The 13,363-nt window shown below is 41.5% G+C and overlaps 1 protein-coding gene across 7 annotated transcripts in view; it reads left to right on the forward strand.

Moving 5' to 3' along the window:
• The window catches only part of ELOVL2 (ELOVL fatty acid elongase 2), a 52,356-nt gene that overhangs the window by 35,802 nt on the left and 3,191 nt on the right, over positions 1–13,363 (forward strand). For all 7 annotated transcript variants that reach the window (XM_053961703.1, XM_053961706.1, XM_053961728.1 and 4 more), the window contains 4 exons: positions 7,812–7,889; positions 8,450–8,621; positions 10,355–10,479; positions 12,755–12,889. In XM_053961703.1, coding sequence (XP_053817678.1) covers positions 7,812–7,889; positions 8,450–8,621; positions 10,355–10,479; positions 12,755–12,889 — 510 coding nt within the window. The remainder of the gene's footprint in view (positions 1–7,811; positions 7,890–8,449; positions 8,622–10,354; positions 10,480–12,754; positions 12,890–13,363) is intronic.

The following is a 13,363-nucleotide window of genomic DNA, read 5'->3' on the forward strand; positions in this document are numbered from 1 at the left end:
GGCTGGTATTTTCTCAACAATATGGCTTTATATTTGAAAGAGTTTTGTTGATAAAAAAAATTCAAACAATTATCGAAACTTCAGTTGGGAAGGGGCTCTTATTTTTTGTCACCATGTTATGAACTTTCTGACCTAAAAAGAGGAAGAAAGCATAGGACCACGTGTTTCCTCCACTCTGGAATAACCAGTATCCTTTTAGCTACAATGCTCCAGAGGTAGAGGACAATCCAACTTAGGGTCCAGCTGTATCTTCTTTGGGTTAGGATAGCAAACTCCACTTGGTGTATTACAGAATTAGCAGATCTTTTTTGGGGGAGACACCATGCACACAATTTTTTGACCTCTAACCAGACGCATGGAGAGCTGGATAGCCTCACGGAGCAGTAGCCCAAAGCACACTTTTCACAGTTCTATCCCCATGCAAAATATCTTGAATGCATCATAAAGAGGAACAACAAAATATTTCCCCTGTGACAAATCTTGTGGGGTGTTTCCTATTCAGCACCTGTATTTGTTTGGCACAACCCCACCACTAAGTTTTTACATTTGGGGGACCCATGGCACTAAACAAGTGGCAACGCTAGAACATTCTGGGATGTCCCCATCCTGGGCTGAACCATGAAGCCCATGCTGCTTCCCTATAGGGTTTTAGTCATGCCAGACTACAGCTTATCCAAGATCTTTGAGGCACAAGGGCACCAATCTGGAAACACAGGCTGTTCTGCATCACAGCTATCCTTCTAAAATCTGGGATTATATCACAATTCTTGGATTCTTGTCTAAAGAGAGACAACCTCTATAGAGAGATATTCTTAATAAATACTATTCACAGATGATTTTACAATTTAAATTTTTAGCCAAAAAACACCACCCCCAAACCCTGTCTTAAAGCTTTCTAGGTATTTTAAAGACTGATTTAATGAAAAGTCTAAGATGATTAGTGGTTACCTTCCTCTTTTCATTGGGTTATCATGTTAAAGTGTGATGGCCTCAGTAGCCTTGTGGTGTGCTTCACCCCAGCTTCTTGGGTATAGCAAGACAGTTCAGATGTTGCATGCTTGTGGAAGTGTCATGTTACAGGCAAGCAGCTGATTTCTCCCTTTAAAAACCAAAAAAAAAGGAAAAACATGTCTGATTATTAATATCTGGTCTCTTTTTTTAGACACTGATAATCTTCTCAGGGATTCCATTCTAAAATTCATTTAAGATAAAAAAGAAAATGTAATTTCTTTCTCCTTCCTGAAACACTGCCCTGTGTCACTCCTCTTCCTTAGGATGTGGCCATCAGGTAACTGCTTTTAGGACTATTTTGTCCAAGTCTATAGATCCAGGGAGGAGCTGCCATTCACAAGGACTAACTAAAGTCGCCAGTGGCCAAGGGCAGTAAGTGATTTGCAGCACTGCAAGTTAAGCCCTTCCTTGTGCTACACAGATAGATCAGTCTCCTTTACTTAGTTTAGTAAGACTTCAATTGCTTGAGAATAGTAGTCATATCAAGTTGTTTTAATTGGTCTGAGGGCTGGAGTGCCTTAGATAACCCAGTATGAGTGCCCATCATGCCCATAATAACATCCTGTTCTGTTTTTTTCACAAGAAGAACACTGGTGCTCATACTCCTGCTCTAAACTTTTAAGAGGAATTTTAATTGCTTGAATACTAACTCCATTATTAGTTTTTAGCTTTCCTTCTTAACTGTTTCCATATAGACAGACCATTTCAGTTGGAAGGGGCCAACAGCAGCCACCTAATCCAACTGCCTGACCAATTCAGGGCTGACCAAAAGTTAAAGCATGCTGTTAAGGGCACTGACCAAATGCCCCTTAAACGTTGACAGGCTGAGGGCATTGCCCACCCCTCAAGGAAGCCTGTTCCAGGGTTTGACCATCCTTGTGGTAAAGAAATGCTTCCTTAATGCCCAGTCTGAATCTCCCTTGGTGCAGATTGGAACTGTTCCCAGACATCCTATCATTGCATCCCAGGGAGTAGAGCTCAGCACCTCCCTCCCCCCTTTTCCCCCTCAGGAAGCTGTAGAGAACAATGAGGTCACCCCTCCACATCCTTCTCTCTAAGTTAGACAAGCCCAAAGTCCCCAGTTGCTCCTCACAGGACCTGCTTCCAGCCCTGTCACCACCTTTGTTACCCTCATGGTGTGTTCAAGGATCTCCACAACCTTCTTAAATGGTGGGTCTGGACCTGCACACAGTGCTCAGGGTGAGGCTGATGCAGTGGGATAATCCCCTCTCCTGGCTGGATGTGCTGTGCTTGATGCACCCTGGGACGAGGTTTGCACTTGGGGCTGTCAGGGCACGCGATGGCTCACAGGGAGCTGCTGCCCACCTGCACTCCCACATCCCCTTCCATAGGGCTGCTCTCCAGCCATTCTTCCCTCAGTTCATACCTGTGCCCATGATACTCCATCCCAGGAGCCAGATCCAGCATTTGGATTTGTTAAATTTCATCCCACTGATGACTGCCCAATGCTCCACTCTACCTCTCCACAAGGACTCTTGTCCCTCAAGAGAGTCAGCAGCACCTCCCTGTTTCATACCATCAGCAAACCTGCTAATGGGGCATTCATTTCATGCCTCCAGGTCACTGAGAGGTATTTTGAACAGCACTGGCCCTAGAACTGATCCTGAGGAACCACTGGTGACTGGTCACCAGCCAGATGTAGCCCAATGCTGATGCCTCACCCTCCGTCTTCCTCCTGCCCTGGGACAAAGGGAAATACCTTATTGCTTCTAGGCATTTCCTCTCTGAGAAAGTCCAACCATGCACAGAGATTTTTCTACAAGTCAAAAGAGCATGGAGAACCTGCAGTCAGTAGAAATGGCAATATCCATTCAGAAAATCACATCGCTTTCCTTTCACAGAATTCACAGAATTTGTAGAATTCACAGAATGACTAGGTTGGAAGAGACCTTCAAGATCATTGAGTCCAACCCATGCCCTAACACCTCAACCAAACCATGGCGCCAAGTGCCACATCCAATCATTTTTTAACACATCCAGGGATGGTGACTCCACCACCTCCCCGGGCAGACCATTCCAGTACTTCATCACTCTTTCTGTAAAAAACTTTCTCCTAATATCCAACCTATATTTCCCTTGACACAGCTTGAGACTGTGTCTTCTCATTCTGTCAGTAACTCGTTCTGTCTTTGGATAACAGATGAAAAACAAGCTACAGCTGTGAGATTTTTGAATTTGAAAGCTTGAAATGAGCAGGGCACAGGTCCCTGGGTCAGGCTGTTAGACCTTAATCTGCTACTCAGTGAGGTGAGAGGATTACATCATCTTTTGGTACCTGCTGCCCACTCCCACCCCTAAAACCTCTGACAAAGGAGCCAGCTTTCAATTCTGAGCACTTTGATTCCCCATTTACAAAAATAAGACAGGAGTTGGATTGATGTGACAAAACAACACGTGTGAATTCTCATGCTGTTTATACTTAAGTAGATGAATAGAAGTGATTTATTAGTGTAAAAACAGGAGTCTGTTAAGAACAACATTAGGGCAAACAGTAAAATATGAAAACTCTACTAATAATTAGGATGTTGCTACTTAGCAGAAATTATTCACAAGGCATCACTTTGCTCTTTATGTGATCTGTTTTTCCAAACAGTTTCAAACAATACTTGGTTTAATATTATTTTCAGAATAGCTTACCAAGAATGCAAAAAATTCAAATAATTGGTTTCTAGGGGGAGAGATTTTGTGTTTCAAAAGAGAGAGGATTTCTCACCTCTTTGACAGATCCTGCACTTGCACCATCTCTGAGTGATTAATAACACCATCAGCTCTGCAGAGTTGTGACTGCTCAGTATACAAAAGTGACTGAAACAGTACAAGTAATGTATGGGTTTGGTATCAGAAAAAAAGAGACCTGGTACCAAAATGTCTTGTATCAGTGTGCTGGCTTCTGTTCCAGATAGGCTCAGATGCTCATCTGGCTCATTTGGCACCATCAAGTGAGCTACTTACCTTCCACATCCTTGAGAGCCAACAGGAAAGTCATGGCCTAGGATCACCAGGAGCTGATAAAAATTACTTACTGCTTTCCAAATTTCCACTCTTTCCTTTTTTTTTTTTTTTTTTTTTTTAATTAGGAAGTTAGCCAGAAATCTTGAAAGTTGTCCTGCAAAGCAGAGGAGTCAAAACTCAAAGTGAATTCTTTTCTTTTCCTTAAAGGACACACAGCCATATGTCTGGCACCTACAATGGAGAATATAAATGTTGAGCTACAGAAAAGCTGATGTGAAAGACTCAGGTTAAAAAAAGTCAAAAAAGATACTCAGTCTAAGCTACTGGCTTTTGAAATGCAGACACAAACCAGAGAAAACTCTTCTGCCAAGTAAAATGACTGGGGAATAAGCAAACAGAATGATTTGTAAAATCTGGCATTTTTAAAATCATGGAAGAATGAACAAAAGAAATTAAATAAAACCATGCAGTCAGACAGAGTGGTATTCTGACCCCAAAGCTTACTCCCCATTTGCATGCTGGTCATTTGTAAAGAGTTGCAGATACCTAATTACCAAATTAAAAAATTGTGATGTTCAAAATAAATATTTATGTTGAAAAGAAATATTTTCTTTATGAGCCTCTAAGGGTTTTTTCATCTCATTTTCCAACATGGAACCTTTGAATTAAGTACTTGAAAAAAATAAACCCAAAACCTTGAGATACTACTGGGCTCACCTGTCCAGCACTGGCAGGAAAGCTTCATAAATTACGTCAAGTTGGAAGACACCCATCAGGATTATTGACTCCAACTCCTGGCCCTGCACATGACACCCCAACAGTCACACCATGTGCCTGAGAGCATCATCCAAACACTTATTGAGCTCTGTTGGCCTGGTGCTGTGACCACTTCCCTGGGAAGCCTCTTCCAGTGCCCAACCATGTCTGGGTGAGAACATTTTTACTGATATTCAACCTAAACATCCCCTGACAGATTCATGCTGCTCCCTCATGTCCTGTCACTGGTCACCAGAGGGAAGAGATCAGTGTCTGTCCCTCCTCTTCCCCTCATGAGGAAGTTGTAGCCTAGAATAAGGTCTCCCTTCAGCCTCCTCTTCTCCAGGCTGAACAGACCAAGTGACCTCAGTTGCTCTTCACAAGGCATCTCCTCCAGACCCTTCACCATCCTCATGGCTCTCCTTTGGATGCTCTCTAACAGCTTTATATCCTTTCATATTGTGGCACCCAAAACTGCCCCCAGCACTCAAGGTGAGGCTGCTCCAGCTCAGAGCAGATCAGGACAATTCCCTCCCTTGCCTGCCTGGCCATGCTGTGCCTGATGCCCCCAGGGCATGCTTGGCCCTCCTGGCTGCCAGGGCACTGCTGACTCACGTTCAACTTGCCATCCACCAGGACCCCCAGGGCCCTTTCCATGGGGCTGCTTTCCAGCCTCTCATTCCCTGGGCTGTCCATACATCCAGTGTTTCTGAATTCCAGGTGCAGAAATCTATTTTTTTATCCCGAGGACCATTCCATCTGTTACCCTCCCAGTCTTCTGGAGATGCAAATAGTTTACTAATCTGCACAATGTCAGCAGGATTTGGAGCCCACATAATCATTAGGTCCACTTTTCCCTTCAACTTTTGTTTTTCTTTCTGTTCCTCACATAGCTGTCTCTGGAGCTGTTCTGTTTTGAAAGACTGTAGTAACTCAGTACCTTTCCATCTCAGTTTTCAATCTTTGTTTCTCTTTAATATTATCTTTTCTGGAGTGGCAGGCAGCTTCTGGAAAGGTATCTAACATTTTGCAAATGATCACATTCTTTTTCCTAACCTTTATACAGCCCCTGCAACTTATAGATGTTCCTCCACAGCTTTCCAATCACACCAGTTATCCTGAGCCCATTTGTCTGAGAACTCAGGACTTGGACTTTTTCCATGCTTTTGTAAGTAGTCAGTGATACTGCTTGCAAACCTGCTGACTACACCAATTTTTGGTGACTGCATGTTTTAAGGTCACTTAACAAATCACTGGCAAAGGTATAATCAAAACCAGGTTTAATGTAGAAGTGAAAGCACAACAGAGTTCTTTGGCAAAGTTCACTCTACTACTTACCAGATGGTTAAAAACAAACAAAAAACCAGTATCAATTAATCCAGACTGAAAATATCCCCAAAGTATCTCCATAGAGGACTGCATCTCCTGACATGTGGTGAGACACCACCTTCCTTCCTCAGGGATTTATCCAGGACTGCTGGGCAATCAACCAGCCCACAGTCCTGACCTTTAATACACAAGGAGACAACATGTAAAAGATTTTTCAAAAATCAATCCACTGTAACTCTGTAATCACATACAAATTGGAACAGTTGTAAAATAGACTAATGCAAATATTGAAATCTGTGTATTTTCCTAGCAAATTCCTGTGAACCAACATTTTACCTACTGCAACAGAAAATTTTGAGGTCAAGTTTCCTCAGCAAAGCAGAAAAATGAGTTGGTTGTAAAGGAATATGCTTGTTTCAATTGTTACATATCATTTATCTATAAAACACTCATTAACTGTATTGTCATCTCTCTCTGCAATTTCTGTGGGCTGTTTTGGCCACCTAAAACAGTTAAGTTCATATTACAGGGACAATCACAGAGTTTGAATTCAGAAGAAAAATATTAGAAGACCCTGGTTCTCCAGGTTTCAATGCATTTTAATGTGAATTTATAACAGGCATTCTAGGCTACTTTCTAATCCTCTGGATATTATCAATAATAATTTTTAATGTATTTACTCTAGGAATTATTTTAGTTTGATTGCTGAGACTGTCTCTGCTTCACTTTTATATAGGCTGTCACAGATTCAATACAGAACAGTTCTTTTCATTGTGAACTAGAGGGAAAAGTTCTGTGCTGACACAGATAATCCCTGTGAATGTAGCTCCAGAGCTGAAAGCAACCCACTTGTCTCAGCATCTTGTAATTCTGCTTACAGCATAACACTTGAATGCATTTCTCCCACCTTCACTCTCTGCAGTGTCTGTAGAGGGTGAGAAAGACCCCAGAACATGTGTTGCACAGTTTGTCCCCAAACCCACTTTGCACTTATTTGAGAATAAGCAAGACCTTTTCAAAATAATTGGATTCTACATGGCATTTATAAGCAAGAGATGATGCTCCCTTTTCCAAAAGGGCTGCTGAGTGCTTTAGGTGGCTGTTACTATAAATCGAAGACTACCATATGGCTTTCTAGAAACCTGCTCCATCCCAGTGCAGCCCTCTGATATTTCATTGCTCTGTCTGCTTCCCCATGTGACATGTGCAGAATGTAAGAAATTGCTTGTGTGCTATTCATGCCTCCATTCAGCACTGTGCCTGCTCTCCTTCACTTCCTCCAGCATTTAACAGTGTAGGATAAAGAGACATGTATGGCATTAGGAAATATTTCTCCCATTGCACTACTTTGCATTTGCCTTCTGTTTCCTTGGCAAACAGGGAATTTTTCTCAAGGACAGCTTTGCACAAGTAGCTGTGTTAAGCTCTGTTCATATTGCTTCAGAACATGGATACACTATTCCAGCATTTGCTTTGGAGCAAGGATTTCGAGGTGCATTAAATAATGAGAGATTTTAATGGGTGCCTTGAAGGCTCTAAAGCTAGAGAAGAAATGCATAATTTCATATCTCCAGCTTAACTAATGTTTTCCCCTTTCAAAATACAAGATGTTAGCAAGTTATCTGGCTCAAGGGCATCAGTTCATGGAAGGAGCGGATACCCACCACTGAGGACAGAACAACTGCAGGGGGAAAAACCATTCCATCCGTTCATGAATGTAATTCCTCTGTTTTCTGTTCCAGCTCATCCTTGCCACGTGGGAAGGCGGCTACAACTTGCAGTGCCAGAACCTCCACAGTGCAGGGGAGGCCGATATCCGGGTGAGAGACAAAAGCAGCTCAGCCCTCAGCATCCTTTCTGTTTTAACTGCCTTTAACTGTCCTAAGACATATCCTGAGCTCTGATAAAATATCTCTACTCTAGAGGAGGATAGATTTCATTGTATTGAGTATCAAATTTAGATTTTTTTCAAAATAAGAATGTGGCAGCAAAATCTGTTCAGTGTGAAAAGAATGGTAGCACCCTTAAAAAAACTGAACAAACAACCCCAAAATGAAGCAAAAGCCCACCCACAAAACTGCACCTTTGGGGAAAAAACCCAACAAAACAATTAAAAAACCCTTCCTCAAAGTTTGTATTTCTTAAATTATATTTTGATAATTATATATTTATACAATTTCTTAAAATATATATTTTTTTTTACAAAACTGCTTCATTGAAAAGCAAAATAAAATTGAAGACAGAGCTTGTGCTTTTCCTTTAATAGCATATTAATGCTTTCTGGGAAGTTATGTGCCTAGTGAGTGAAGAAGTACAGTATTATTTAAGCAATTGTATGGACAGATATTGATCTCCCCCTCCTTTGTTCTTGCTTGTACAGGTAGCCAAGGTGCTGTGGTGGTATTATTTTTCCAAAGTAATTGAATTCATGGACACTATCTTCTTTGTACTGAGAAAGAAAAGCAGCCAGATCACCTTCCTTCACGTGTATCACCATGCCACTATGTTTAACATTTGGTGGTGTGTTCTGAACTGGATACCTTGTGGGCAGAGTAAGTCTTTGTTTGCTTCATCACCCCAGGCATAAGTCAGCTGCAGCTGGGGAGGAATCACATCACCATGCAAAGAAATTGTGTCACTGTGCAATATGAGGGCACCTTTAGGGTTCAGAGCCTTTCAGACCACCTGCAGAACACAGAAAAGTTAAAAGCATGGTTAAAAGTTCAGGCCAAAACCACCTGAGCGTTAGGCTCTAGATTTTTCACTTAGGTGCCACAGACTCATGTATTTACTTCTCTTCAAACCACTTTTAAGCACCACAGTACTGAGTAGCACAGAGGAACCAGCACATACAAGACCTACTCCAAAAGTAGATGCAGGAAGAAGTCATGACCCTGGTAAAGCCTTTAGCAATCACAACAAATTAAATCAATGGCCCTTTTACAGGCTCAACTCTTATATACATCAATCTCTGCTTTAGCAAGATACTTTACTTACATAGTCGCTAATTAAAATACCAGTTTGAGTTTCTTCTGTTTCATATGAAACTACATCCTCAGAAGATTATAGTAACTGTTGTCATCTTCCCTGTTAGGAAGGGATCTATGATGCCACAGGCTGGTCACTTGGCATTTGTATAAGAAGTCCAAACAGCAGAGAGCTACTTCAGCTGTCTCACAGCAGGCACATTTTCCAGGGCTTCACACAGCTAGAGGCTTCCTGTGTGACTGCTTTCAAAGTTGAGAAAAACCCCAGTTTTCTTACAACTTATTAGAGTGAGTCACTTTAGCCCGTTGTAATATTTTGTAAAGAAACTTGCTGCAGGTCTTTTTCAGAGCTAAAAACAGAATTCACATTTGTTGGCACTTACTGCAGACAGCACAAAATCAAAGTAAATCACTGTTAGAGATAGAAGCAGGGAACAGAGATTTCATAGTAATTAGGAACTATTTCTAGAGGTGTAAACAAATCAATGGGGTTTGAGCTTTCTAATGTGTGGTCCCCACATTTTACACTAGCACTGCACTACAGTAATTAAATCAGTAGCTAAGTAATTAATCAGTGGCAAAATCAGAGCAACTGGTGAGCCCATCTTGTAGTTGTAGCACTGCCATCAAACACACAAGCACACAGCAGAGCGTAGTGCTGCTGCTTCTCCAGTCTGCAAAGTACAGAGGATGATTAATTTTCTCTAGAACTAGTATTCACTAAATGTAACAAATAAGAGCAGCAAGGTATCATCTGGGATGAAATTCTGTAAAATGTGCATCTAGCAGAAGAGCCAATAAAGAAAACAAAAGCAGTGATCAAACACAGGCACAAAAGACTGGTTTAATTCAGAGTAAAGCACTTGCTACTGCATCAGACAGCAGGACTACAGGTGTCTCCCAGGGTCCTAATCTGCATACTAGCAGCAAAGTCATCCACAGCAGTGTTTAAAGCTTACAGGAATAATAGAAAGACTCATAACAAGAATAATTTTAGGAGAGGGAAAAAAATAACCTGTAAACTACAGAATAGGAAAAAGTGGAGGAAAATAAAAATATCAGATAAAAATACAAAATTCAGCATGAGAACAACCCTCTAGAAGTATCATTTGGTTTTTCAGTTGTCCCTGGGAGAGCACCTCTACACATCAGGAATGTCTTTAGCAAGGAATAAGCATGAAAGGAGTACTAACTATATGCAACAGATTCCATATAGGAGCAATACAACAAGCAATAATATCCTCTCTCACTTTTTAGAAATTGGTATTTAATTTTTTTTCCCTAATGGATTTTTATAGGCTTCTTTGGACCCACTTTGAATAGCTTTATCCATGTGCTTATGTATTCTTACTATGGACTGTCAGTCATCCCTTCCATGCACAAATATCTCTGGTGGAAGAAATACCTCACTCAGGCACAACTGGTATGTATCTGTTTTACTCTCATTTTTAACTACCAGAAATCCTTCAAAATGTGAGTGAGGACTAAATGAACTATAGGTAAACATTGTTATTTACACAATTAAGCCAGTTAGAATTGAAGTATAACTAAACTATCATACAGGATAAGTCACAAGTGCAGTTTGATAAAATTTAATGAAGGAAATTATGCTCAGAAGTGTTTGCTGTAGAAAACAAACAGTAGAAATTCTTTAGTCCACAAAATTCTGTTAGTTTTGAACCATTGCATAGAAAATGACTACGCCTTAATTGTGGAAAAAATGATTTCAAAGTCACAAAAAATGTCTGACAGAGCCAGCTCCAAGGCAGACCTCCCCTGCTGGCCAAAGCTGAGCCCATCAGCGAAGCTGGGAGCACCTCTGTGATACCATATTTATTTAAGGGTGAAAAACATAGCACAGCAGCTGAGAGAGAAAACAGGAAACGTGAGAGAAACAGCCCGGCAAGTACCCAGGTCAGAACAGAAGGAGGGAATTAGCACCAAAAATTCCCCTGCAGCCTGTGGTGAAGATACTGGTGAAGCTGTTCCCCTGCAGCCCATGGAGGTCCAAAGGGGAGCAGAGATCCACCTGCAGCCCATGGAGGTCCAAAGGGGAGCAGAGATCCACCTGCAGCCCATGGAGGACCTCATGCTGCAGCAATGGACATGTCTGCCCTGAGGGAAGATGCAGCCAGTGGGGAAATAGGTTCCTGTGGACCCCTGGAGAGAGGAGCCCATCCTGGCGCAGGTTTGCTGGCAGAATCTGTGACCCCTTGGGGATGCACATAGGACAAGCCTGTTCCTGAAGGACTAGACCATGTGAAAGGGACCCATGCTGGGGCAATTTGTGAAGAACTACAGCTCATGGGAAATACCCACATCGGAACTCTCTCCTGTGGGAGGGACCCCACAATGAAGCAGGAAGAGAGTATGAGGAGAAAGGAGCAGCAAAGCCAAAGCAATATGGGCTGACTACAAACCACATCCCCCTGCACCACATGGAAGGAAGTAGAGGAGTCAAAAGTGAAATTCAACCTGAGAAGAAACAGGAGTTTAGAGGAAAGTGGTTTTAATTTTATTTCTTGCTATCCTTCTGTGTTATTAATTGGCAGTACTTGAAACTAATCTTCCTCAAGTCAAGTCTACTTTGTTTATAACAGTAATAGGTAAGTTTTATCAATTACCCTCTCTACCTTTATCTCAATCCACAAATTCTTTTTATCTTATTTTCTCCCCCTATTCTACTGAGGAGAAGGGAGAGAGCTGCTGGGTAGGCAGCTGGCAGCCAAGCCAGGTTAACCCAGAACACAGTAGTACAACTACAAAATTCAAAATTATGTAAATAAACTCCAGGCAATACAGAAATTGATTGACTTCTAAAAGTCCATTCCATCTGTTGCTGTTCCTGAGGAGCTGAACCACATCAAAAGTTTCTATCAACATGATATGAGGTTTGATATGAAATAAAATTCCTTTTACTTTTTTCTCTTAGGCCCTGTTCATATTATTTGGAAATTCAGATGTTTGCAGTGAGTTTTAAAATGCCTGTGTAGAAATTTGCTTAGCAAAAGCTGCTTCTCTGAGCTGAGACCATCCCTGCAGGTGAAACACACTGCCTTTTTGGAAATGCACCTCAGTACACTGGTTTGAGGGCACACTTATCTGGCTGAGGAGAATGAGGTGCACCAGTGTGGGCTGTGGCTCTCAGTTCTAAATACAGACAAATTACTCTGCAATTCCTTCCCTGTCTCATTTTTGCTTCCTTTGTTCCCTCCTTAACTCTATTAATGCAAGTGATAGCCTATCTGAACTCCTTGGACTCGAGTTTCGCATTTTCTGTTCAGACTTCTAAAGCCGGGAATTTTAAATTTAAAGCCAAATTTAAAGCCAGAAATTGCAAGGAATCTTCAGAGTTTCCTCCAGTTCCTGCCTGGTAACAGAGACAACAACTCTACCTGTCACAAGGACTGGAAGATAGAACAAAATCTACTAAATCTGAGAGGAAAAAAAAAGCTTCCCTTTTGTCAATTAGGCCTATAAACTTACTTTAAGAAACCTCTGACCCCTTAGGCTTTTATTTAATTTCACAAGAGCACCATTTTAACTTAACACTCACAATACATTCAGAGGTTATAATGGGATACTTTTCAAGAGTACTCAAACTTTCAGGGAGCAGGACTAGTGGACATTGCTGTGTCTGATTTAGCTAGCACTGACCCTTTCTCAGCAAATATACCTGCATTATTGTCCCTCCACAGATCCAGTTTCTGCTCACTATTGTGCACACACTCAGCGCAGCTGTGAAGCCATGTGGATTCCCATTTGGCTGCCTCATGTTCCAGTCCTCCTACATGGCCACACTGGTCATCCTCTTCATCAACTTCTACATTAAGGTAAGCAGTCTTCTGAGAGCTCTCTGACAAGGATGGGGAAAACAGGTCTTTTTGGATAGCAGTCTGAGTGGACTCAGATTTAGAATGATCATCAGTGCTTAAAATTTGTTAGTGTTAAAATATATACATCACTTAAGAATAACAGATATAGTCTGTCTGAGAGAGAGTTACTCAGTAGTGATGACCTCCTCGTTGCAGCTCGACTCTTCTGCACTTGAATAGCAGATCAGGTACTGCATTCAGTATGTAGGAGGTCTGAATTTGCTTTGGTGGGCAAATTTGAGTCTTTCGCCTCCTCAGGGAAAAAAAAGAAATTAGAGCTCTGTCTTTTCCTTGTTTACATCAACATCTTTTAGCAGAGTGCTCTAGCCTGCCTGTATGCATAAAGCTTTTAGTGTACAAGGCTTGAAATCTCTTTTGACATTGAGAAGTATTACAGTAAGAATCGTAAAGTAACATCACCCACAGCAGTGA

The sequence above is a fragment of the Vidua chalybeata genome, chromosome 1, assembly GCF_026979565.1.
Source record: "Vidua chalybeata isolate OUT-0048 chromosome 1, bVidCha1 merged haplotype, whole genome shotgun sequence".
NCBI lineage: Eukaryota > Metazoa > Chordata > Aves > Passeriformes > Viduidae > Vidua > Vidua chalybeata.